This window comes from Poecile atricapillus, chromosome 2, assembly GCF_030490865.1.
Source record: "Poecile atricapillus isolate bPoeAtr1 chromosome 2, bPoeAtr1.hap1, whole genome shotgun sequence".
Classification (NCBI taxonomy): Eukaryota; Metazoa; Chordata; class Aves; order Passeriformes; family Paridae; genus Poecile; species Poecile atricapillus.
Genome location: NC_081250.1, coordinates 61,130,850 through 61,155,977, shown reverse-complemented (window position 1 = coordinate 61,155,977; position 25,128 = coordinate 61,130,850). Strand labels below are relative to the sequence as shown.

At 38.7% G+C, this 25,128-nt stretch overlaps 1 protein-coding gene across 1 annotated transcript in view; it reads left to right on the top strand.

Annotated features, from left to right (window-relative positions):
• The first annotated feature begins 267 nt into the window (after positions 1–267).
• CDKAL1 (CDK5 regulatory subunit associated protein 1 like 1) overlaps positions 268–25,128 on the top strand; it is a 377,070-nt gene continuing 352,209 nt past the window's right edge. Inside the window, exons 1-4 of the mRNA XM_058831551.1 lie at positions 268–321; positions 2,103–2,140; positions 3,729–3,895; positions 6,851–6,963. Coding sequence (XP_058687534.1) covers positions 3,729–3,895; positions 6,851–6,963 — 280 coding nt within the window. The 5' untranslated portion in view covers positions 268–321; positions 2,103–2,140. The remainder of the gene's footprint in view (positions 322–2,102; positions 2,141–3,728; positions 3,896–6,850; positions 6,964–25,128) is intronic.

The window sequence follows — 25,128 nt, the reverse complement described above, 5'->3', positions numbered from 1 at the left end:
TATTTTGAGGAAATTAACGATGAAAAATAATAATAAAGAAAGCGCGTTGTGGCCAGAAGAGGATTTAATAGCTTATCACCCATTTGGATCAGATACATCAGCATCGCAACCGCTTTAACAGGATAGGTATTGCTGGGATTGCTATATTCCAATTAAAACGGAGGCGAGTCTCCAAAGCTCCAGGAGACCTCACGCTCAGTGGCGAAGCGACGGCGCCGCGCCCTCCGCGCTGTTGTGGCCTCCGCCGGCCGCCGTCGTGGCGCGGCTGCGCGCGCGGGGCCTCGGGGCGGGGCGAGATGGCGGAGCCCGGGTGAGGCGCGGGTGAGTGTCGGGGTCGGCCCCAGCCGCCTTCCCTTCCCTCCGCTCCCCTTCTCTCCTTTCCCGTCCCGTCCTTCCCTCCCCTGCCTGGCTGTGACGGTCTGGCCGAGTTCCGCTTCTCCTGGCCGCGCGATGTTCCCGTCCCCTGTGGCGCCTTCCTAGGGCTACGCATCAAGCATCGGGAGGAGGAGACGAACGTCCTGGCGGGAATCTCCGCAGGGGTTGGCGGCCGGGATGCAGCTCGGGGATGGGCTACCCTCAGCGGGCTGCCAGCCCAGTAGGGGGGCCGAGCTCAGCCGGGCTCCGGGATGTGCGTGCTCCAGGCTGCGGCCCGGCCGCCCCTCGCCCGTACCTGTGTTTATATATATATATATATATATATATATATATATATATATATATATATATATATATATATATGTATATATATATATATATGTATATATATATATGTATATATATGTGTGTGTGTGTGTGTGTTGTTTACTTTCTTAGATGTTTAAGGAGAGACTGCGGGAGCTGGGTCTGTTTAGTCTGGGGAACAGAGTATTGAGAGGGCGGTTTCATTAATGCGTATAAATATCTGAGAGTTGGATGCCAGAGTCTTCAGGTGACCAGTGACAGGGCGTGGAGCAGTGGCAATAAACTAAAACGCAGGAAGCTTTACTTTAACAGGAAGAAGAACTTTACATTGAGGGTGGCAGAGCACTGAGGCTGCCCAGGGAGGTTGTGGCGTCTCCCTCTCTGGAGACATTCCAAACCCACGTGGGCACATTCCCTTGTAACCTTCTCCAGGTGGCCCTGCCTTGGCAGGGCTGGATGACTTCTGGAGGTCACTTTCCAACGCCAGCAGTGCTATCATTCTGTGATATGTGCATACACATACACACGCACAAATACGTATACTTTAAACTCAGTCTCACTGTGTATTAATGCTGTAGTTTTCTTCTGCTCTGTGTGAGGCCGGGGATAAAATCCCGGGGCTTCACAGGAGACACCTGTTGTTGGTAAATAGCTGAAAAGAGAGGTCCTCTTCCACCTGGATGGAAGTCCTCCATTGGTATGTGCAAGGCGATTGAGGAGGGGTGACCAAACCAGACTGACACAAGGGAAGTTGTATTTGTGACAAGTTGTTAAAACAACTCTAGCTTTTTTTATTTGCTTGCTAACATTTTTTTAATAAATGCAAAGTTCTGTAGGTGCAGCTTGGCTGTATGAGAAGCATACATTAACTTCTAATTTTGCTATCGCTTCTTATTTCAGTCAATCTACGAGAATAACTGCAGGAATCTGTATTTTTTTTTTTCCTTGTGAAGGAGATCTCATGCATGCATATGGAACAAGTGCAGATATCAAGTAATCTGTTTTAAAATAAGTTCACAGTGTTTTAATTAAAAAAAATGTGAATGACTTGAACTAAAATTTACTGTTAATCTTTCTCCCTTCTTTCATTCAAAATTTTAAACTGATTGAAGACATAATTTGGAGGAAGTCTGAGTTTGAAACACACATCTGACTTTGAAAAAAAAAGACTCTATGGAAGAAGGATAAAAAGAACAGTGTCCCTGCTCAGGAGACAGGGAAAACATGGAAACTCTTCCATCTTGCCAGCCAGCCAGCGTGTGTCCACATGATGTCAAACTGAGCAAGGAATGTATTTCTGCAAAGGGAGGATGGGTGCTTGTTGGACAATAACATGAATTCATGCTTTTCTGTCCGCTAGTTCTGCTTGTTCATGCCCTGTCTTTTTTTCTTTTCCTCCTCCTTACCCCCCCACCCCCCAGGTTTACTGTCCAAGAGGATTTAGACCTTGCTTAAAAAGGTAGGATTTTTATTTTGGCTGTATTCTTTCTTCCATGGGTCACTGAAATAAGCTAAGCTTATTTGTTTTTCCAGCTGCTCCATTACATTGGATATTTTTCTGTAAGAGAGAAAAAACAACAAATCAAATTTTTTTATTCCTTTCCAGATATTGATTTGATAACTACATATTTGTACATATTCTCAGTGATGCAAATTAGTGTAAGAGATGTTGCCTTTCCGTCATATTCTTTATTGCTAGACTTTTTACAAATGTTTATTTTTGTTCACCTTTTGCTGCATAATTGTATAAATCCTGTTTTTTTTAATTTAGAAGAATACTAATTGCCAAAGTAGCTAGGGCAGATGCCCTGGCCTCTTTGTGACATCATTCTGTTCCTTTTGAAGTTAAATGCAGATGTGTGATGGTTCAGCTTACATGAATTTTTTTTTTTTAAAGTATATTTTGCAAGATTGACTGAAGGACACATGCTGGGAAAATGCATGGGTGTTTAACTTCTTATGTTCTTCAGTACTTCGTCTGCAACATCTGGAAGTGTTTTTATGCCTGTAGCAAATCTTCAGTTCCTGAAGTCTAGTTTTAAAGAAATTAAAGCCTTGTTTTTTTCTTCTTCATTGTCAGTAAAGTGTTGTATTTTCCCTGTGAACTTTGAAATACCCTTGTATGATTTCCTTAGTAAACTGTTGGTTTATGTAAAACACCTGAGTCTCCAATGGTACTTCAGACTTTAGTCTAAGTAGGAGTTACAGCACAGTGTGGTGTGTAATTAACACACTAACTCTTTTTATAGACTCTTCTAGCAAAAGGCTTTTTTTGAATCTTGAATACTAATCTGGATTTTCACATCTGATGGGAGATACATATGCATATATTTAGTTTCTTGTGGAAAATAAAATTATATATTAGCAATCTCTTAATGTATTATTCTAGCCAGATTATAGTATATTTATTTTTTTTTTGTTAGATACAGTTGTTTAACATTTTTTACCTGAAAAAAGAAATTTTTATTTTACTGTCCCAGTGAACGAACTAATTCAGATGAAAGGCCTATGGGATCAGGAATTCTAGGAATAGTTTAATTTGTTTTCAGAAGGGCTGTGAAAACATATTTGGGTAGTGTTCACTCACAAATAAGAGAGCCAGAATGGCCTCTGAAGCAGTCACTTGGGTTCTATGCCTTTCATTCTTCTTCTGTGATGTGAGTGGAAATACATCCATCATATAACATGAGCTCACTATTTATTATGATGCTGACATGATTAAAATTACCTGTATCTTGGATGTGTCGTGTCAGAGGAGATGAAGGGGTTTTGAATTGGGAGATGACAAGGTACAGATGATTTATAAATGAGCATTTATAAATGAATCTGTATAGTTTGTGACTTTCTCCCTGCTTGTGTTTGAGGTATCAGGGGAAGAGGGCATTCAGGAAATGTCTCTGATAGTGGATATGTCATGTGTGTGATATACTGCACATATGCTTAGAGATATATCTGACTCTTCTATGAGAAATGTGCAGTAGATACGTGGCCTTGGTTTTGTATTCAAATGCTTTCTTAATGCCAGTCTTCTCCAACACTTCTTGAAGATGCCTGCTGCCTGTGAGTCAGTGCTTGAGGATATTGAAGACATCGTGTCAGCAGAAGATTTGAAGCCACACGATCGGCAGTTTGTGAGAAGGAATGTTTTTCCCAAAGTGCGAAAACGCAACTCCCAAAAAGTCGTTCAGACAGATGATGAGCCTCCAAGTGACAGGTAAAGTCTTACATCGAGCCTGTGTCGGTGCTTTTCTTGTATCTTGTATGTGCTTGTAAGCTTTTAAAAATAAGGTGGAAGATTGTGTTATATCTTAAGGTGAAATCTGTGTACAAGGTAAAAATCAGTTAAATAGTCCTTACAGAATGTAGAGAGAATAAATAATAAATCCTAAGAAAACTTTTTTTCCTAGGCAGACTTTCAGTAGAAAGCAGTTATTACTGAGATGTTGATGAATGGAATAATCAGACTAGAAAAATGGTTTCTGTTACGTTTTTATGTGTAAAAGATTTCTGAAAAATTGTCTGTGTAGTTACCTAAACACAATTAATTAAAATACTTAATTACCTAAATATAATCTGAGCTCTTCAAAATGCAGTTCTGGAGCAGCCTTTTGACATCTGAAATGAGAAATAGGAACAAAATCCTGAGAGTTTCAAAAGGGTTGGAGTTGGAAGGTCATCTTTTCCAAACCCACTGCATGAGCACTGCCACAAAGAACCAGTTGGCAGGATTCTGAGTAGGTAGTTCTTTAGCATCTCCAGGAGATGGAGATTCTACAGTCTCCCTGAATAACCTGTGCCAGTTCTTGGTCATTCTTAGAGTGAAAAAGGTGTTTCCTGATGCTCAGAGGGAGCCTTCCATGTTTCAGTTTGTGGCTGTTGCCTCTGGTCCAGTCACTGGGCACCACTGAAAAAAATCATGCTCTGCCTTCTTTTCACTCTCTCTTCAGGTATTTGTGTACTTTGATGAGATTACCTTGAGCCTTTTCTTCTTCAGGCAAAAGAGTCTTGGCACTCTGAGCCATATCTGAGGCATGTTCCAGTCCCTTTGTGATCTTTGTGGCCCTTTGTTGGACTGTCTCCAACAAAGGATGTCCCTGTCTCTCCTGTGCATCCTGTCGGGGCCCAGGGACTTGTGTATGCTCAGTGTGCTGAACTGTTTATTCCTTGACCCAGTTTCCTTTCATGAAAGGTATATCCTTGCTTCAGTCTTTTAACCTGTTTTCTGCATCTTGGGATTTGCAAAGGCTGTACTTGTGTGTACATCCTGCAAGTGACATGGTGAAACTTCTTTTGAGCTTGCTGTTTTATTTCAGTGGAAATAGTATGCAGTAAGCACGAAATGCATCTTTGCATTTTTCCTACTTGTGATTTCCATAAGGACTGAATCAACTTTCTGCTGCAGTGGAATTGATTAGAGTATAGGCCAACTCAGTTATTGATTATAGTTTCTACTGCAGGTCTGAGATCTGGGGTTTTTTTTTTTTTTTTGTGGTTTTTTTTTTGTTTGTTTGTTTTGGTTTTTTTTTTTTTTTCACACATTAGTTTCAAGTTGGTGGATAAAATTTCCCTAGATGATAAAGATGAAACTAAATTGTGTATGGAAATTTAATTTCCTGTGCAGAAATAAAATCCTGGGTTTCCACTCAAAAGAGATTTTATAAGCATAACTGCATCTTTATCCACATGCCCCTAAAAGTGCATTGGCCCCAGTCTGCCAGTAATGTATGGACAGCTGAACTGGGGCTCAGTAGATACTTCTCACAACTACTTCGCCCCCCCCAAAGCGTTCAGGTACTATATATTCTCTAGCAGGCTGTGTTTTAGTGTTTTGTACCCAAGAAGCCGCATTGAACATGTGTTGTTTAGACAGCAGGAAGTCTAAATACCCTGTGTTTACAGTTAATGATCATTAAAGTTCCATCAACAAATTTCTATTTTTAGCTAGGGGAAGTGTCTGTTAAAAAAGAAGCGTGGAGGGGGGAGGGGGAAAAAAAAAGCTGTAGGCAGGGTACAGTATTGTGTTCCAGGATGTGTAGTGTTCTTGTACTGGCATCTTTAGCTCCTTGGCAGTTATCCCAGGAATTTCAGTGAGAGCTTCTTACAGAACTTTTTGCTGGTTTTTGGAGCCTTGTATATGCTAGCTCCACACTGCATGTCTGCCATGCTGCTTCTCTAGCCCAGAAAGGTTGGGATGGGGGCTTTCCACTGTTCGTGTGGCTGGTGGCCATCATGTTAATTTACAGAGCTGGCTTGTGTGGAGGGAACTACAGTTAATGCATGCCATAATACCAAAAGATTGTGGTTTGTTCACTGGTGGCCTAATTTCAGTGCTGTTATTCGAAGGTTATTTGTTACATGATACAATAATTTTGAGAAAGTTGGGGAATTTAAGTTAGGGATTTTATTTTTCTTTGGTGTTTATTTGTGTGTTTTGTTGGGGTTTTTGTTGTTGCTTTAACATAACTGCAATGTACTGAATCTGTTTTTACCCTACAGCTCCTGTACCTTCTCCATGCTAAAACTCTTTTCTATCTCTTTTCTTGCTAGTTGTGGTGGATTGACTCTACCACAAGGGAGAGAACTGGAAGAGTAAAAGTGAGAAAACTTGTGGGTTGAGATGAAGACAGATAAAGTGAAGGAAGGAGCAGGGAAAAACCCCAAGTGATGCAAAAGCAGCCATTTGCCACCTCCCACAAGCAGACTGGTACCCAACCAGTCCCAGAACAATGGCTATTTTGGAAAGACCAAACCCACAGCTTTTATTGTTGAACATGATGTCATCTGGAATGAATTATCCTGGTGGTCAGCTATTCTGGTCATGTTCCTCCCAACCTGTTGTCCATCTGCAGCCTGCTAATGGTGGGATGGTTCACAGTGAGAAGCAAGCAAGCACTGTCCCATGACAGATGAAACGCTGGTGTGCTAACACTGTTCCAGTCACAAATGCAAAACACAGCCCTATATGGGTTTATGTTACTCTGTCCCAGTGAGACCTGTTGCACTAAAGTCACATAATAACTGTTTTGCCTCAGCTGTTTTGGAGTTGTTACTGTTTGCATTGCTTATTTTATGTTCGAAGAATTACAGTTCATTCAGTCCATTCAGCATGCTTAAAAGGGAAGCTTGTTCGACATTTAACTTGCATTTCTCATTTGTTTTTACTTGACAGCATTATTCCTGGTGTTCAGAAAATCTGGATTCGTACATGGGGATGTTCTCACAATAATTCAGATGGTGAATACATGGCTGGGCAGCTGGCTGCATATGGATACAAAATTACAGGTAACAGTATGAGTGAGCCCTGTCCTTCAGTTTTTCTGGGGTGAATGTTCAGAGCTGTCAAGCTGTCATCAAATATTTCAGTCTTAATTATGCTTTTAAAAATCCTCTTCTGATCCCTTTCTGATCGGAAGGTGAGGAGGTAAAGTGTTTTCGTGGCATTAAGCAGAATGATTACAGGATGAGTGCATTCAGAAAGGTTAGATTTTCTTGATATCAGGGTAACCATCAGATAGATGTCATTCAGTGCCTTTTTTTGACATTTTACTTGCTAAACTGAATTAAAAAGTTTTCATAACAGTGGATGGGAAATATATTAATTCTTGTTTTTAACTGTAGTTGATGGAACCCAAGGGGAAGAGGGAGAGAGGCAGTGTGTTTTCACTTGGTGATGTGTATGTTTGCACTGGAGTAGAGGTGGTGTACTCCAGGTGAATGATCTTTTGTTTCAGGAGAGATGATCACTAGGATGGAGGTGGGATGATACAGGATTGTACCTTGTAGGTTCCAAAGAGCTGAGAATGCTATTTCTCCTTCCATTCCAAGTATTTAAAAATCTCCCCATCATCTGTTCTGCCTCCCCAATCCTAAAAATACCCCTGAACTTGTGGTTATGCTGACCACGTTCCATCTCATTAATGCAAAATATGCTGACAAAAAAGTTGGATTAATACCATGTTTCAATAGACAAGTATTGTCTTAATTCTTTTGTGTAGCTTTTGACTAGTCAAAACAGAAACTTAAATTTTATTAATTCATTCAAGTTCAGGTGTGTCTTGCACCTAAACTTGTATGCTGAAAGACTACAAAGTTGTCTGTCCTGACAGTTTTCTAAAAACAATCCTGATTCCACAGAATGGCTGTTCCTTTTCTTGAACATGTCATGACACTGTTAAACAGTTTTTATTAAATTAAGCATCTCATTTTCCTTTATTGCTGTTGATCTTTCTTACGTAGAAATAAGACACTGAATTATTCAAGTGCTGAATTGTTTTAGGGAACCCAGATTATTAAATTCGTAGTACAGCACTGGAGTAGGTATGCTCTTTCCACAGGCAAGTGGAGTGCTGACCCAAAAAACCTTATTTTTGGCAGCTCTTTGTATAAGATTGCAAATATGTTCTCATTATGGCTTTCTTAAATTTAATTCCGCTTTACCGTAGTTGTTCTAATGCATATTGTTCCAGAAGCTACTTTAGGCTTGTCAAGGTTCAGATGACTGTTCTGTGCTCTTGGAATTTTACTGGGAGAGATATAGGAAAGATGGAAGTACAGTGAAGGAAGGAACTATCTTAAATTTTTGATACCATATCTTTTCAGAAAATTAAATGTTTACAACATTAGAATAGAAATAAGTCTGCATCTAGAACCTGAAACTGAGAACTGAAAACCTAGTAAAAGTTGCACTTGCTGGGGGAGGAGTCCTAGAGCAAGTTTGGTAGTTGTACATGAAATTGACCTCTAGTTTCTAGTAATTATTAAATCTAAGTCTTGATTTAGTTTATGCTAATGTATGTACACACATTAAATGGAACAAACAAAAAAGCCTCAATACTAGGTGATAGGCAGAAATGATGCAGTGTAGTTTCTTCTTTTTGAAGTTAAGTAATTCTTGTCAATCTGTTCTTAAGAAAGCATGTTTGTCTTTTTTTATATTAAATCATTTGGGAAGTTCAGATAGAATGTCAAATAGGGATTTAATCTTTCTGTCCTATACAGTGAAGAAGCTACTCAGTAAATAGTAACTGTTGCTTAACATGATCCAAATGTCAAACATTTATTGAAATTAAACTTAATATTGTTTATAGTATGCAAAAGATAAGAAAATGTTTTGTAAGAGCTATTTTGTAAATCATCCATGTGTTGCTAGAATTCATTAGTTTTATGTAAAACTGTTATAATCTTGGGGAAAAGATGATAGAAATGCTCAATAAGAAGAAAGATTGTTGTCACAGTGTCTTGGACAGCTATTCCTTAAATAAAAGTGTTAGGATTAGCCTATTTCCTACATGTTCCTAAGTGTTTGAGACAATACTTATTGAAAACACACTAGAATAAAGTTCTGGCTTTAGAGAATAAGATGTGAGCTTTACTTGCAGTTATTGCTGCATTATGATGGAGTCAAGCACTGTTTCTAGTGTCTTTTGCCTAATTGCAAGATTGGAAAGAAATACAGAAGGAAGAAAAACAGCATCAGACTCCTGTTGCTAACTGAAAGTTGTAACAATGCAACCTGCCTTACAAGTTGACTTATCTGAAACGGAACATAGATATAATGTCCTCCTTGCTTTTCATGTGTTTCAAAAATGTTCTTTCTGTACAAGCACTCTTTGTTGCTTCTGGGAGTGTCTATATCCAAAGGTGAAAACTGAGGGCTGTGCTTTTCACAGCAAAGATTTCCTCTGTCTGCAGAGAGACCAGAGTGTGAATCAGCAATATACAGATACTGCAATAACAGCAATGGTGATTAAAAGTCAGGGACTGCATCAGCTTAAAAATAGGCAAAGGGAAGCCAGCAGAAGAGCTGAACCTATTTTTGTATCTACTTTTACAGCGTGAAGGTGGGCAGCATTCTGAACAAATCTTGCATACCATGCTGTGGGAACACAAAGCTCCTTTGTGAGCCTGAGCCACACAGAAATGTGTGGACCAGCTGCTATCAGTGTAGGGCTGTACCATGGGTACTTGTTCATATTCTGAAAACGGTGTAGCTGATGGTGGCTTTACTGGTTCTAAAACTGGTTTTGGTTTCTTGGCAGCATGACTTGCTGTATAGTTTAGACATGCCTGCAGACCTGCTGGAGTGCTCCCTGTGAGATACGCCCTGGAGGAAGAAACTCTCATGGTACAGACGAGTAATGCCTGCTGTGAAAAACAGGAAGTGGGCGAGCTGGGAGCTTTCAAATATTGTGAGGAAGATTTTTGTTTGGGAAGGGAGTTCAGTATGTTTGCCATGTAGCTGCACTTTCTGAAAAATGGAACTGCACATGTATAGTCAGACATAGAATGCTTTGACTTCTGAAGTGGGTAGTTGTATTTACATATGTTGACATCTGTATGTTTCTAGTTCTGTGAAATTAATGGGTTGTGGCCCAGCTTTGAATGCATTTTGATAGATGAAGACATTAAATATACTTGTTACTTTGTACAGATTGCTTCTGGCTCAGGGCTGTTCAGGTCCAAAGCCTTCCCTCCTCAGCCATTGTAAAACATGCTGGGGGCAGGAAAGGCATTGCTAGTAACTTAGAAATACCAGAAAAAATGATTACTTTCTCTTATAGGAAGACGGACCAAAACCTGTTATTAAACATTCAGTGCGGCTAAACCAGTCACAGTTTATCTACACTACAATTTTGTGTATTTTAGAAATAAATGCGAGCACAGAACATACTCCTTCTCTAGCATGGGATTCTACAAACAGTAATTGTTTCTGCTAATTCAGTGGGCTTGGCTTTGATGTAGCACTTAGAAACTGGGTTATGTTACAGACCTTTAGCTTTACTTGTGCAGTTTTAGACTAATTTAAAATTAATTCAGGCATCCTATTCACTGTCTCAAAAATTTCTTCTGTAAGTGTGTTGGATGGAAAGTTGCTGTGTAGAGCTCACTCCATTATTGGCAGGGCTTGTATCAGTGAGACTAGCCAATTCTTATAGAATTCTTACTGAATATTAGTACTTGTAGTCCGAGTTATGTCTTACAGCTCTGTAACTCCCTGTGCAGAGAATTTATGTATTTCTCTAAAGCAAATATGAAATAATATTTTGAAATCCTGTTAAAGAAAGGATCTGAGGTGTTTTCCCTCTTCTACTTGTTAATTTTCTAAACACTTGTCAGTTTTGCTTACCAGTGGATATAACTGAGGTATCATTTAGACTCTCCATCTGCTTAAACAACACATTTGAGTAGAAGAAAGAAGGAAGAAGACAAGGAAGAAAAAACGATCTCCGTAAGACCTCATGTTGAAAAGAAGACAGGTGTAAAAGGAAAGAGTCTGCTGTTGAAAAGCAGATGAGGTGCTACAATCTAAAATGGACTTCAGTGTTCAAAGGCATTGTCTTGTGTTCACTGTGTTGCATAAGCCGTGCTTGTGTAGACTTTGGCCATCCCCATACAGACGCAGCAAAGCATGCTGCAGCATGAGTTTTATTCATCCAAGTGCAAAATAAAGAAAATTTCTAAGATTGTAGAGGTATTGATTCATGGGTTGTGAATCACTTCAGAATATGGTCCTTTCTTTCAAGTGTTGTTTTAAAAGTACTTTTGTACGACACAATAAAATATTAATACTAGATTTTGATTTATTTATTGTTTTAGAGACCTTTTTAATAGGTTACTGTATTATTGAAATAAGCTCTATGCAGCCTACATAGAGTTTGGTGAAGTATTTTGACTAAGATCTCTGCTGGTTTCCAGTGTATGCTTTTATTTGCTCAGAATCAGCAGTTGGTCTTTCCATTTTTTGTTCTGCACCCTGCTGATAATGCTCCTGTGTTCCTTCATAAGTATCACGTAAAATGGTAATGACTACTGTGCAATTTTTGAGGTGAGCCATCCTCATTGTGAGGTATTCTTTATTAAGCTAAAAGACAAATCATTATTAGCTGCTCATTAAGTGCCTTATCAGTTAGAGAATTCAAGGTTTGTACTTGTGTTTGGATTTGTACTTTTCAAACGGTTGTGAGTACAGTTCCAGTAAAAAAAAAAAATCCAAATAAAAGATAATTTACAATCTCTTTTTGAGGGCAGGGTATGCATGGTGTATGCTTAAATACACAAAATACCCTACACTACTTTTCTGTTGAAAAGAGGTGTTTCTGTTTTCTCTACAACACTGCAGTCATGAAACTGTCTCTAAAGCAGCTGAGCAATGGAGAAAAGTGAACATGGAAGGAAATTCTGGTGTATTGTATTGTATTGAGTGAAAAGTTCCCTCATTGTCTGTAACTTGTAGAGTTGATGCTGAGCGAGGCAGTAAAGTAACTTCTTTCTCTATCTGTTGTGTTGAGGTAATTGCCTTACAGTTCCAGCGATGCAGATTCCTGCTATTAGAGGATCGGAGTTGCTGCTTGTCGCAAGTTTGTTTTGTGTGTTGATTCTTGGTGTTCAGGCTTGAAAAGTGTGCTCTGACATGCAGTTAGTATGGGAATACTTGGGATGTGGGTGTGAAAGTTTTCTTCTTTTTAAAATCTGAGACTTTTATGGTGAGAGGGTTAGGAGGATGAGGAGAGAGGGTGAAATGGGACATAGCAGGGAAGAAAACAGGTGAGGCTCATGGGATCTAGCAGATGGAGTTGCACAACTGTAGACAGTCAAGATTTCACAGTTCTTTGGAAGGAATGGATATTCCCAGTGCATCGAGAAGTGTCCTATAAGCCAGTGAGGGGGACAATGAGTCTGGATATTGTTGGGATGGTTTCTTGCAGTGTAGAGTTCATACAGCATCATGCTGTGCCTCATCTGCAGCACTGCATGTTCCCTAAGTCTCTGTAAACTAACGTATAATTGTGGTTTTGGCAGCTGTGTATTACTGCTCCAGTGTTCCCTGTAAAACTTCCTAACCCGTGTGTGGCTAGACTTCTGTTACTTATCACTTCTGACTTGTAGCACAGTGCAAGATACATGACCTCTTTGTGGTGAGTTTTTCCTACCTCGGCTTCCTCAGTATCAACTTCTTATTCCTGTTGGGCAACTTTCTGTTAAGTGGGGAGTCCAGCTTTGAGGATGTTGTCTCTGGTACAGGATAGAACTCCGAGTTCTCAAACTGGGAAATGTGTCTGTCCCCTGTTTATGGGGGAACTAGATAAGAGCTAGGGTCTGTTTTCTCCTCATGATGACATCACTGCCATTAGTGCTTGATATGACAAGTGTGTACTGTCTTTCTTTATTGTCTTTAAAATTGTCTATTCATCTGTGAGTGGCTTTCTTTTTGTTTGTTTGTTTTTTGTTTGTTTTTCTCTTTCAGTGTTCTTATTTCACAATCATTGGGCAGGCAACTGAAAGTTGGGAGCATGCTGAAGAACCTAATAAATCCTATGTGCACACTATCTTCAGGGACACTTCTAGAGAGTTCACATAGGTAAATTTAAGCATGCATGACATGTTTAGGGTTAATTCTAGTGACAGAGCATTGGCTCCATGCTCTGATGGTTGTGCAATGGAGTTCAGTTCTGGCAGTGCTGAATTTCGTGTAATCCAGAAGAATGAATTTGAAAAGGATTGAACCATGAAAGGTAAATTTCAACTCCTGGTAACATCCATCCTCCTATGTGGAATATGTCCTTGTAGTAGATGGTTAAGCAATTAGCAAATGAAGCGTAAATAGCAGTGATGAAGTGAGTTCAGCAGAAACACGAAGATGATGAGGAGCTTTGTAGGGTGTTCTATAGAGACATTAGTTTCACGTTTCACAGTTCCTTCATGCTTAAGGAAAATTTATAGTAGATTTATAAAAGCTAATGGGAGAACAGACCATTTTTTTATATGCTGAAGAGATTTCTTTGACCATGACTCTCAGAGGTAGGAGCAGGAATATATTTTGATCTGGGACATTTGTAGGAGCACTTTTAAAAGGATGTGCTTGTTACCGTGGATGACTGGGGAATAGTGGAGGAGGGTTAATGTTCACTGCAGGCTTTTGCTTCATTTTGGCTACAGTTTCATTTGCTAGAAAGGATGAAGTGTAGCTGCCAACCAGGACAGAGTTCTTGGAACTTGCCATGGTCACAGCTTTGCATTAAGATGTTTTTAATATATTTTGTGACTGCTTTTTTGTCAGTTGCAATGTGGATGCCTCTGTATGTGAATTGCTGTAAGTTACTCCGGGGAGCAAGGCAAGCCTGGGTGAGTTGCTTTCTGGCTTGTTGCTTTTAAGAATTTTGCTTGTAGCACAACTCAAACTGCTCTGTGTCTCCAAGTACAGAATATTAATCTGTGTTGCTCTCCTCTGCTAGGCCTGAGGGCATACTAGAGAAGAGACTCCTGTGTGATTATGGAGGCTGGCTGGAGACAGTAGAAATGCACTAAAACAGATAATAGACAAGAATTGGGATACAGCTCTGTGTCTCCCCAGGCCCGCTTGGCTGTATGAGCGAGTTTGGACATTACCCTTCTGTTTTCTTTCTAAAAGAATGTTTATACAGCGGTCACGCAGACACGCATTTGGGATAAGGTAATGTATGAAGTAGTTGAGGCTTTTTCCAGCTGGAGAAGGTTGGGAAGGTGAGGCGCGCCCTGCTGTGGGGCTGGGCAGGAGCCTTGGCGCGGTGCTGCCGTGCCGGGAGCAGCCGAGAGGGGGCAGCAGCAGCCAAGGAGTGCGGGCTGCGCCGCGCTCCCGCCAGCCGGGCGGGCTGCGGACCTTCCCAGCGAACTTTGCAGTACAGCCTTAAGCGTCTCAGTAAACCCGCTTTAAGTTATTTCCTGCCATTCTGATATCGTGCTGGTTTAGTTGGCAACTTCGCTGTTGATTATGAAGGTCTGTGTTTTGTGCTTCTGTTTTGTCTCAAGAGTTACCACTTTTTAGCTCCAGTTAAGTTTTTTGTTGGACTCAGTTTCCCTCTTAGAGAGTCTGTGTTAAGGAGGTGAGATTCATGAAGTGTAATTGCCTAAATTCACCTTTTTGAAGAACTGTTGCATTTGGAATTCCGCTTTGCTTTATTTTTGCTGGTCTGGGTAGGCTGGGTTACTTTTGTATACAGACTTCTCTTTGAAACATTGTTTGAGGAGTTTGCTTATAATGGTCCACATATTGTTTTGTTTGAGGAATGGTTAAAAATTTGTTTAATAATCTTATGAACACGGTGTGTATTTCACCAAGACACTGAAACCTGTAAGGACTACTGAACAAACACTACTTGTTGAAAGTAGTATAGTAGTATAATATAGTATAGTAATATATATTATTATATATATACTAGATTACAATATAGTAGTATAACTGCTGCATAACTACAGCACAAATAACTGTGAGTGTAAAGGCAGGTGACATTCGGGTTGAACATCAGTATTTAATTGTTTGGGTGCCTAACAGCTTGTTAGGCCTAGCATTTGGTAACTGTTGTCACTAGAGTGGTGCTATCCTAGTTTCCAAAGCTAGCTTTTTCATTTGTTCAAGCAAATTCTAAACATATAGCTTGTGATTTAATGTGTTTTTTGAGGGAAAATGCCACCCGCTTTGAGTTAACATCCTAAGCTGACTGTGGGTAAAGCCTAGCTGCATACTTAGCTTATGTATTTTCTGTGTATAACTTAAGGGTTGTGGAAGTACTTATTTTTAAAAAAAAATTATTCATGTTGACTGCATATCATTTTCTTGAGCTTATCTTCAAGAACCTCCGAGTTGTATAATTTTCTTGCTTTTTCCATGTAAATATTTTAAATTTAATTTTGTGCAATCTTTTATTTTGAATGATGTTTGGAATAGTGGGGACAAGTTGTCGAGGGACAATCTGTCCCTTGTATCTCTTGGGGCAGTAGAACTGTACCCCAGGAAGCCCTTAAGTTAGCAGGGAAGGAGCTCTGTGATAGTGAAATGACACTGTGCTGCCATCTGAAGCAAAGCTGGAGCAGACTCCCATGTGACTTGTATCTTCCTTGCAGAATTCATGGAATAACCATTCAGTCCTGCTCTTTCCTGGCATTGCTGGGCTCCAAAGCCTAATTTGAAATCATGCGAGTTATGCACAGGCTCATAATGTTTTACAGAAACAGAGTAGTTGTTTGGCCTCAGCAATACTAGATACTCGATACTGAGTCTTCTCACCCTGAGAGAAGTGGTAAGGCTGCTCTGCATCTCAGGATGTGCAGAGAAATTACTTTATTGCATCATAAAACTGTGTATTAGAATGCTTTGTATTGTCATAACTTGTTTCTGCTGTTCATAGGAAACTTTGGCCTTGTCCTGTCCAGTTTTTGTGATTTTTGTGCTATTTTCAACCACTTGGGGAAAGTGGTTGGGATAGCTGTTGTGGCCAAACAGCACCCATGGGGACCTTAAGCTGACTGAGCTGGTGCAGTCTTTCCAACACTTGTGCTTAGCCAGGGCATGATGGGCCTGCAGAAATGTGCATCCATCAATCTTGAATTTGCTGCTTGTGAATCCTGTAGCTTTTGTGTGCTAGCGGTTGGAGTTAGCAGATTAAGTGTTGGGGCTGAGGAGCAGGCTATTTAAGCAGAAGACATTAGCTTTTGTCTCAAGTCCCTGGCTTTGGAATTTGCTTACAAAAATAAGCTAAGCAGGAACTTTGTCTTGGATAACTATAAATGGACTTTGAGTTAATTGTGCCAAAACTGAATTGCTGATGATTGGTAGAAGACACTGGTGTATAGAGAAGTGATTTTTTTGGCTTGCAATTTAATAGAAGACAGAGCGCTTGACTGTGGATTTTATTAGGCATTTTGGACGTGCAGCTTTTGTTGGCTGGGTTTTAAGGGTGAAAGTGTGCTTGTTTGTAATTGATTCCCTAAGTGATAGTTGACTTTTGAAATTCTGTTTGTTCATGGGTCGCCACTTTTCTGCTTGTCTTTATCGTGATTTGAAAAATTCACTTCCCATTGGAAATGTTAATTTTCCTTTGTGAAGTAAAGATGCAGAGCACTGGATGATGGTAAATTTGAGCATCCAGTAGTTATTTAACTAGAAGTTTGAGTCTTATAATGGGTAGTGATGGAAGGAGAATATCAAGTGAATATGGATTGTAAGTCTTCTTAGAAAATAAAAAAAATTAACAAGTTTCCTTGTAAGACAATCACCTTTATATATTGCTGAAGGTTCCAGGTATTCTTTGTAACACCAGAGTAGAATAAGAAAAACACTACCAGAATTTTCTGTTACAGGAGGAAAATCCGATTGTTAAAGGTTTTTTTTTTCGTGATTTTCATAAAACCCCAGACTCCAGGAAACTTGAGAGGAAGGAAATTTTCTTCACAGTCTTTTGCCATGACACTTGTGTCTTTTTGTTAAAAATGGCTTGTTGGAAAACTTGTGTGTTCAGAATCGTCTTTGAGTCTGTGATTTTCCAAATAAAAACACAGCAGAGAAAAAAAAACAGTGTCGTCTTCTGTAGATGACTGCCAGTTCTTTTACAGGTGCAGTTTTAAAGTGTTGTCAGTGGTTCCTCTCTTTACTGAGGCAGAATTACATATAAATGGAGAGGGCTGTGAACTTTGCCTCTGCTCTTAGGTGGCTTGAGAGGAGGAATTCAAGTAGTCTGATGCTGCCCACCTGCTGTAGGCAGCCCAGCTGCCAGGTGCAGGAAGAGGGGTTTAGTTCTGGGGTGTAAACTAACGTAGAGGAGGACTGGGAGAGGAATTTTAACTGGAACTGTTATCCCTCACCACCTGCAGGGAGTAGGTTGTAAGTGTGTTCATGACTGACAGAGCCTCCTCTTAAGACCTGCTGCATTCTGTTGATGATCATAGGCCAAAAGGTAACTGGCCTGGTGAGCTCTCCTTCCCAGGGCTGGGCCACTCAGGAGCTTTATATTTAGTTGGCTGTTATAAACCTGCAGTGATTCATAACCCCTTTTGGATGATTAACTACCTTTCTGGTAAAAAAGTGTTTCTGAGTGTGTGACCTATACCTTTTAGCACAGTTAAGCCTTTAGCTGCCTGTATGTTCTCAAGTGGGCATGGAGAACATTCTTCTCTTCTGCATAGCAACCTTTCACTTATTTGAATGCTGTTATGCCTTCTCTCTATAGGCATCCTGTGTTTAGGCCAAACAGATCTAATTCCTAAAAGCTTCTCTCATAGGTTTTGTTCTCTAGAGCTCTGACCTTTCTTGTTCCATTCCTCTGGACATTATCCAGTTTATTTATTTGCATCAATCTTCAAGTACATTAGTATGTTTATCTAAAATGTACAATTTTGATAAATGTGGAGGAGGGAAGAGTTTGTTGCCTTATTCAAAACACAGTTTATGAAACCTTCAAATTTAGGTCCCGGGACAGCTGAAATCTTGAGCACACTCTGTTAGAGAATAACTCTGTCATAATTGACTTAATGTTTTTATATAAGATCAGAAATACTGAAATACACATCCACAGAAAAAAATATTTACAGGAAACAGTTTTTGGAATAAAACTGTTTGAAGATGGGGAAGTTGACATCTTGGTGCTAGCTTGTCTACTGTCCTAGTCAAAATGACTTGCTTCTCTGCTTCCATTTTTTGATGTGTCTCAAGTCAATGCTGCTAATTTATAGAGAGTCACATTCAGGTTTTTTTTTAAGAATTAGCTTTCACAGCTCCTTTAGGGCCATCACTCTTTTTCATAATAACTGTTCTTAGTAATACTAACACTGAATCGCTAAGCCAAGGATTTTTATCACACTTCTATGATTTGCTTTTATTTTTCCCCGTTGTAGTTTCAAAAATACTCTGGCATATTTTGTTTTTTTTTTTTGGCCATTTTAGTGTAAAATCATATTAGTTCCTTGGTTTGATTCAGTGCAAATCTTTTTAAGTCTCTATGCATATGCATAGAGACATTGAGAGAAAGAAGGCAGAGCATTACCTGCACTGAGTGGGCAAGAGATGGCTTACAAGAGATGGTTTGTCTTCCATTGAACACTAAGGCTTCCTTGTGCTGAGTTAAAAGTATGTGCTTGTGAAACTAGAGCTTTAGACTTGGAATGCTTTGTTTTAGTGTTTCGTGCTGTGATAAATTTCTGCAAGTATTTCGTGCAACTCGATCTGGTAAAGAATCCATCTTGATGCCATTCGTTGGGGCCTTAAAAGATCCTCCCCCCACCCAGTATGTTAGAAACTCTGAATTTATTGGCCTATGTAACTTGAGATGTTTCAACCGTTTTAGTCATGACAAGCAGAGAAATCTTCACTACTTAAAATAAGTGAAGGTAAAATGTTGGAAAAACATTAGATCAGAGTTTGATGTCTGACTAGCAGAAAGAGCTGCGCAGGACTGCATTGCAGTAAGAGTTACGCTAATGCTTACTTAGGCTTACTTAGGCTTTTCCAGATCATTTTTAGAAAGAATTTTGCAGAAGTAATAAGCTATCAAAGATGTTCCTAACACCTTCTCCTTTTTATGAGGCCAGAATTTACCAATGGGAAGAGAATTGCAGCGGTTGGCATAGATTCGGTCTGTAAAGCTTCAGCTTTAGGTTTGCTTGTAGCAGTTGTAAGGGTCACTTCCCTAGTTCCTTTGAATTTCTTTAAATGAGTGAGTACTTAAAAACATTTATAAATAAGTCTCAAACCCGGTGTCACAGTTACTGCCGTACTGTGAGTCACTGCTAGATGGCGCTGTGTGACCGCGCTGGCACCGAAATCTCTCCTTGAAAACCGTTTAAATTAACATTTAGGTTAAAAATGCCATTTTGTTGAATTTTATTTTCAATTTAGTCACTTAATTGATCCCTCTACAAATGATCTCCTGGCTCAGGGCCCTGCTTTGCATTTCTTGAAAGGATTCAAAAGTTCAGAGGAAACCCTAGCAAGTGAGGTAAAATTTTCATTCGTTTCCCACAGAAATCATTAATAATGCAGGAGCATTGCATACATTACTCTTGTGTAAATATCCTAGAAGATTATTCTGAAAAAATGAGATCCACTGTCACTTCAAATATGGTTGCAGAGGAAATGAAGCAGTGATTAGTATAAAAGTCTTTTGGGATTAGAGGGATTTGTATGATTTTTATTAATTGATCATCATCCGTGTATGTTCATGCTAGTTTATGAACTCTTTATTTTCTTTATTTTCAGAATCTTAGCTGGGAAAGTTTAAAATTGTTTTAACTTTTTTTCTAGACTAAAATTGGACTTTTGGTTTCAGAGTGTGCTATATAATTGTAAGCAAGTAGTCGTTCATTCATGGAAAAGATCATATCCAAATAAAGCTTTCTGGGTGTGGTACTAAGACGCTTGCAACGTGATGCAGCCAAGGGTTTTGTGTGTCCAATCAGGATGGCGTGAGGTTTTTTCATAATGATCAGCCTTAGCAAGAGGTTTTCACTGTGCGGGAGGTACAATGTGCTAAGCAGTCCGTTTCCTTTACTGTCATGCTTAAAAACATTTTAGAAATTTTGGCAAGGCAGATTTTCATGGGTCTCAGGTACGTACGCCAGGAAAGTTTGCATCTCTTAAAGATGTGGATTCTTCCAGCAAAAGAAGAAAGTTTGCTTCAGCTGCAGCTTGTTATAAGTATCATTAAAAAACCCCCAACCAAACTCCAAAGGGTCTGTGAAGTGCAAAAATGGCATTTATGTTACCAGACTGCATGTTTTCTGTGTGCATGTATGATTTTTATTTTTTTTTTTTTCCATTTTAAAAGTGTGTTTTACTTGTTTTCTTTGGGAAGGGGGAGCAGATAAAGTTGGTGAATGCTGTGGTTGTTTCTTACAGTAATGATTACATGGATTTATTTGTTAGAGTATGTTCTTTATTTACTTCCTGAGATCTTGCTGGTTGCTGTCTTGGATCACACTTTGACTGGTGTGTCAGTGATTATTTGCATTGTGTGTATACAACATTTCTAGTTTGACTCACCTTCCTGGCACCAACTGAAATCAGTTGATAAATTTGTACTTCAAGTTCCAGGTGTGCTACCTAGCACATACTAAAGGGCAGATGTGATATTTGGCATAATACTTAGGTTTAAAAAGAAAAGAAAAATATTAGCAGATTCTAAGGAAATATTGAGCAGGAAATTTCTAAGGAAATATTGAGCAGCAAAAAAAAAAAAAAAAAAGTTTGCTTTTCTTTAGCAGCAAAAACTTTTATTAGAACCATTTTTTTCACAATTTTTGTGGAAAGCTCATTTGTATTGAAGAAGTGGTCTTAGGAATACTGCATACCAGGATGAAATTGAAAGTACTTTCTAACCATATATGTAACTCAAGATGTTGAAGTCATGGTGATCTGGATTGGTTTGCAATATGTGATTGGTTGGCAAAAGTTAGATGTTTTTATCTTTAAACAATGGAACACCAAAGGAGATCTATTGAAACTCTGGTGAAAGTTTCCTCAGTTTAGAAAACAATGCATAACTCCAGGAAATATATCCATAACTGCTCATCCCTGATCGTGATGCAGTGCTTCTGAGGTAGTTCAGTTTTTGTCTAAAATGTGTAAGAATTAGTTTAACATAATTCTTTTTCTTATTTTGCAGGTTTTCACAGCCTTTGGTTTGAAGCAGTAAGGCAGCTTCTAGGATGAATTAATAATATGTAGTTGATTCAAGCTGAGATCTTTCCTCCTGTATTTCAGTTAATTTGGTTCTGCAGGAAAATCATTTTATAAGGAAACGAACGATTTTATGTGAACTGATTACAGGTTCTTACTTCTTTGCAAGAACAACTTGTCGAAGGACCATTATTTTTCTTTTCTAGAGATCTGTGCCCAAATTGTGATTCGAGAAGGTAATTGAAGGGGTCTGCATTTTTTGAACTTACTGTTGGTGGACACACAAAAAAGGAAAATTAATACAAACTGTAAACATTTTTCTAAATTTTGTTAAATATATATAAAAGAAAAAAAATTAAAAAAGCCCTCTGTTTTAAGAGGGCCAGGGTTGGGTTTGTTTTAATGAGACCTGAGACACAGAAATACCTGCTAATCAGTTTCTCACCACTGCAAAACCAAGTTTTAAGCTTTCATAGCTGTAATTTTTTTATTTTCCTTAATATAGTCTAGCTTTTCGTAAAAGCAGTTCCACTCCCATTAACATGTACTTCAGGGACCAGGAACTAAATCAAGAATAACTTTGATGTGTGGAAAGTGTGGAACTAGTTAATGTCTTGCTAACATCAAGGAGCGTGTGACTTGTGAAACAAACTGTGTGGTATTTGATACCGAGTTGTACCCAGTTACTTTAGACACATTCCAGTATTGAAAACACATGTGCCATCTATGTTGCAAACCATATCCTCAAGAAATAGATTCCTGAAATGAAGGATTTAAAGCCTGATGAATGAGGTGGATTTAAGCTGTGTTTTAAATGGAACTACTCATATGGCTTTCTGTATGCTAAAGCATGTATTTTTTTAACCTCTACAGAGCCTACTGGTTTTTAGCATCAATTTCTATACCAGTGTTTCACAAATGTTTTCATAGTTACACCTTGAAAATAGAGTAGTGTCTTTGAAAATGTCTGTCTGGAATAAACAATGAAAAGATTTCTTTGGCAAAAAGTCCCCAAGCAAAGAACTGTTGGAATGGGACTTTCTGTCCTTGTTTAAATGTATGTTTTAGCTGCTATATTAAAGTGATGATATACAAAAGACTACCTTGGGAGTGCTCAAATATCTATCAAAATAGGTGTTCAAAAATTGTTTCTACCATACATCCCATAGTTTAGGTTTCTAAGTTGGGTCTGATTAGCTAAGTGAAAATATACATGCTTTCCTGAAGCACCCCCTGGAGGTAAGGAATGCAAGTGTGTTGGCTTTTTCCTTTGATTGTATGGGGAGTTCCTGTCCTAACTCAGGCAAGCCACTTAGGAGAGATGCATAGTTTGAAATGATATAAATACCTAGTTATTATTGCAGTAAGACCATGTATTTTGTTTTAACCTTCTCTTCTCTCAAATTGCATAAATCCTTTCAATGTTTAGTCAACCTTACAGTTCTGCAGAGTTTTTGTGTGTAGAGGTAAGCATGTGAAGTGTGTTAATAAGTTACCATGAAAGTAATGTGGTCAGGCTGACAGCACAGTTTCAAGTTCAGTTCAGCTTTCAAGTTTATTTCTTGTTAGTTGATATTTTTTTTATTTGGGTGGGCTCAAGGTTTTGTGTTTTAAGTTCAGAGCTTCGACAACATACTTAGTTAGCCATGAATAAGTTGATAAAAATGATCCTGGTTCCAGTTCTGCTTTGGCAAGTGTAATGGCTATGTCTTTCTGATGTGCCTCGTGTGATAATTTAATTTGTGGATCCGTACATCACCATTAAAGCAGAGAAGCAGGTATACAGTTCTTTGACACATCCTGTAAACAGCTGCAAATCTGTCCGTGCATCTGACAATAGACAGTATCTGCTTACTGGACTGTCTTGCCACCTGCTGCTATTTCTGTCTGAAAAGAAACAGATTCAGTCCAGTTCTGTATATATACCCTGTATTTTTACACTGAACAGTATCCTATAGGCTAAAAGAAACAAAACAGAAGGTGAAGGAACTTCTTAGTGCAATGGCACCAGTCTAACACTCTGTGATGGAACTGTGAACATGTTTGTCTGGTGAACCAGCACTATGTTTTGCTGAATTATGTCCATGATGTCAAAATTCACACATGATTTCTTTTTGTGTCTGTGAAAAGAATAAGACTGTTAAAGTTTTTCCCTAATATGATGTGTTAAATACTTTTAGTATGTCCTTGTATGTTAAGGGTTACATGATGTTTTTGTTTTGTAAATAAATCATCAGACTGAAATGTGCTGTTTTGTAACAGAAGTTCAATGCAACATTAATAATTAACTACTATATATATATTTTCTTGCTGTTTGGCAATGAGTGTTTCTCACTAGGTACCAAAATTATTTTAAATAGAATGCTATGATAAGGTTTTGTTTACTAACAGAAAGAAGCAGGTCAAATGTACTTTTATATGTTTTTAGCTTTGCACTAGACAAACTGACATTCTAGGTATCTGGGCTGGTTGGGTTAAAAGGAAGTATAATGGATAGTTTCACACTCAAGAAAAACAAGATACTGTATCCAAAGAAGGAAAATTGCTCCTTTGTTTCTGCTTACACTTGAAAAGACCCATTTCTCTGAGAGCTGAAAACTTCACAGGCATCTTAATGATGAACAGCTGTTGTAGAAGAAGCTTAAGCTTGTGTCACTGTTGTTTATAGTATTTGAATTTATAGATCTAAAGTGGCACCTGATATCCAGGTGCCATCTGATATTGCTTGACTGGCACCTGCAATTCAAACTTGAATCACTTCCACATGGGAGTCTCATTAAATACAGTAAATTGTGTGGGATGCAACATTATTTAAATTTGTCCTTGGTTACAATGTACATCAGTGTGATCTTACTGCCAGTGAAGAGGTGAAGGAGATGTAAGGGTATATGCTATGGCTGGTTTTCAGGGAGGAAGGGATCAGGCCACATTTTAAGTCTTAAGCCTTTGTGGAGCTTCAGTATGAGTGCAGAGAAACAAGTGGTTTCTGAAAGAAAGAGAGAATACTTTTGGAATTGTCATTATCTTGATGCTCCCTGTGGAAGGTTTAATACCTCTATGGGAATGGTAATTAAAAAGAAAGATTTTGGTTTTGCTATCAGTAATAGAATAGTTCTTCACTTTATCCTTAGGCACTTTCAAATCGGAAGAGGAAAAAGGACCTATTTGTCTTCTGAGCTAGAAGACAAATACCACTCTTTTCCTGGAAGGTATTTAATGCAATTATCAGTTACACTTGAGGAACAAACTTTGGTTACGTGTTCCATTTCACGTTTTTTTGGTATTTCCCTATCCAGTTCATTTGCTTTGGTTGCCTTAAAATTTCAAATACTTGCCTTCAGCCTGGTGGTCATACCATCACCTACCTCATTCAGCAGCAGAAGTGAGGTACAAGGAGTGAATGGACGGTGTGTGTTGTGTGGACTTAGTGCTCTGTATTGTTTGTAAAAAACACTGTAACTGAAGAACTTTGTACATTGTTAAATGTCAGGATATTTCTGGACTTCAGTATAGTATGTATTGACTACAAACCAAAAACCTCAGCCCTGAAAGTATACTGTCAAAATGTTAAGTTAGAAAAAATAAACCCGAAAAAGGTAGATATTTACCCTAAGACTGTGGCTAAATAATTTTTAACCAGGCTGAGATTGCCTTGATTTTGTTTACACTGGTCTCAGATGTATCATTTATTAAAGGCAATAATTTTCTGAAGTGATCAGAGGCAAATATCTAACAGGGAATGAGCTTTGTTTATCACTTTTTCATTGCTTTGATATCTAAATGTGAGATTATTTTGAAGAAATGTTTTGGTACCTTTTTTAGTATCTTAAATGGGTGCTGAAATCTTTAGTGGGCTGCCTTGAAAAATCTGTTGGCAAGTTGAAAAAGTAGAAATTGTTCAGAAAGGTGGTTTATGTGAGGGGCCATTCAGATTTTGAAGGAAAGGTGGTCTAAGTCCTTCAGCTGCAGTGATGTTTCTTTATGGGAGCTATTCAGAGTAGATAGCCCATTGTGAACTTTTTAAT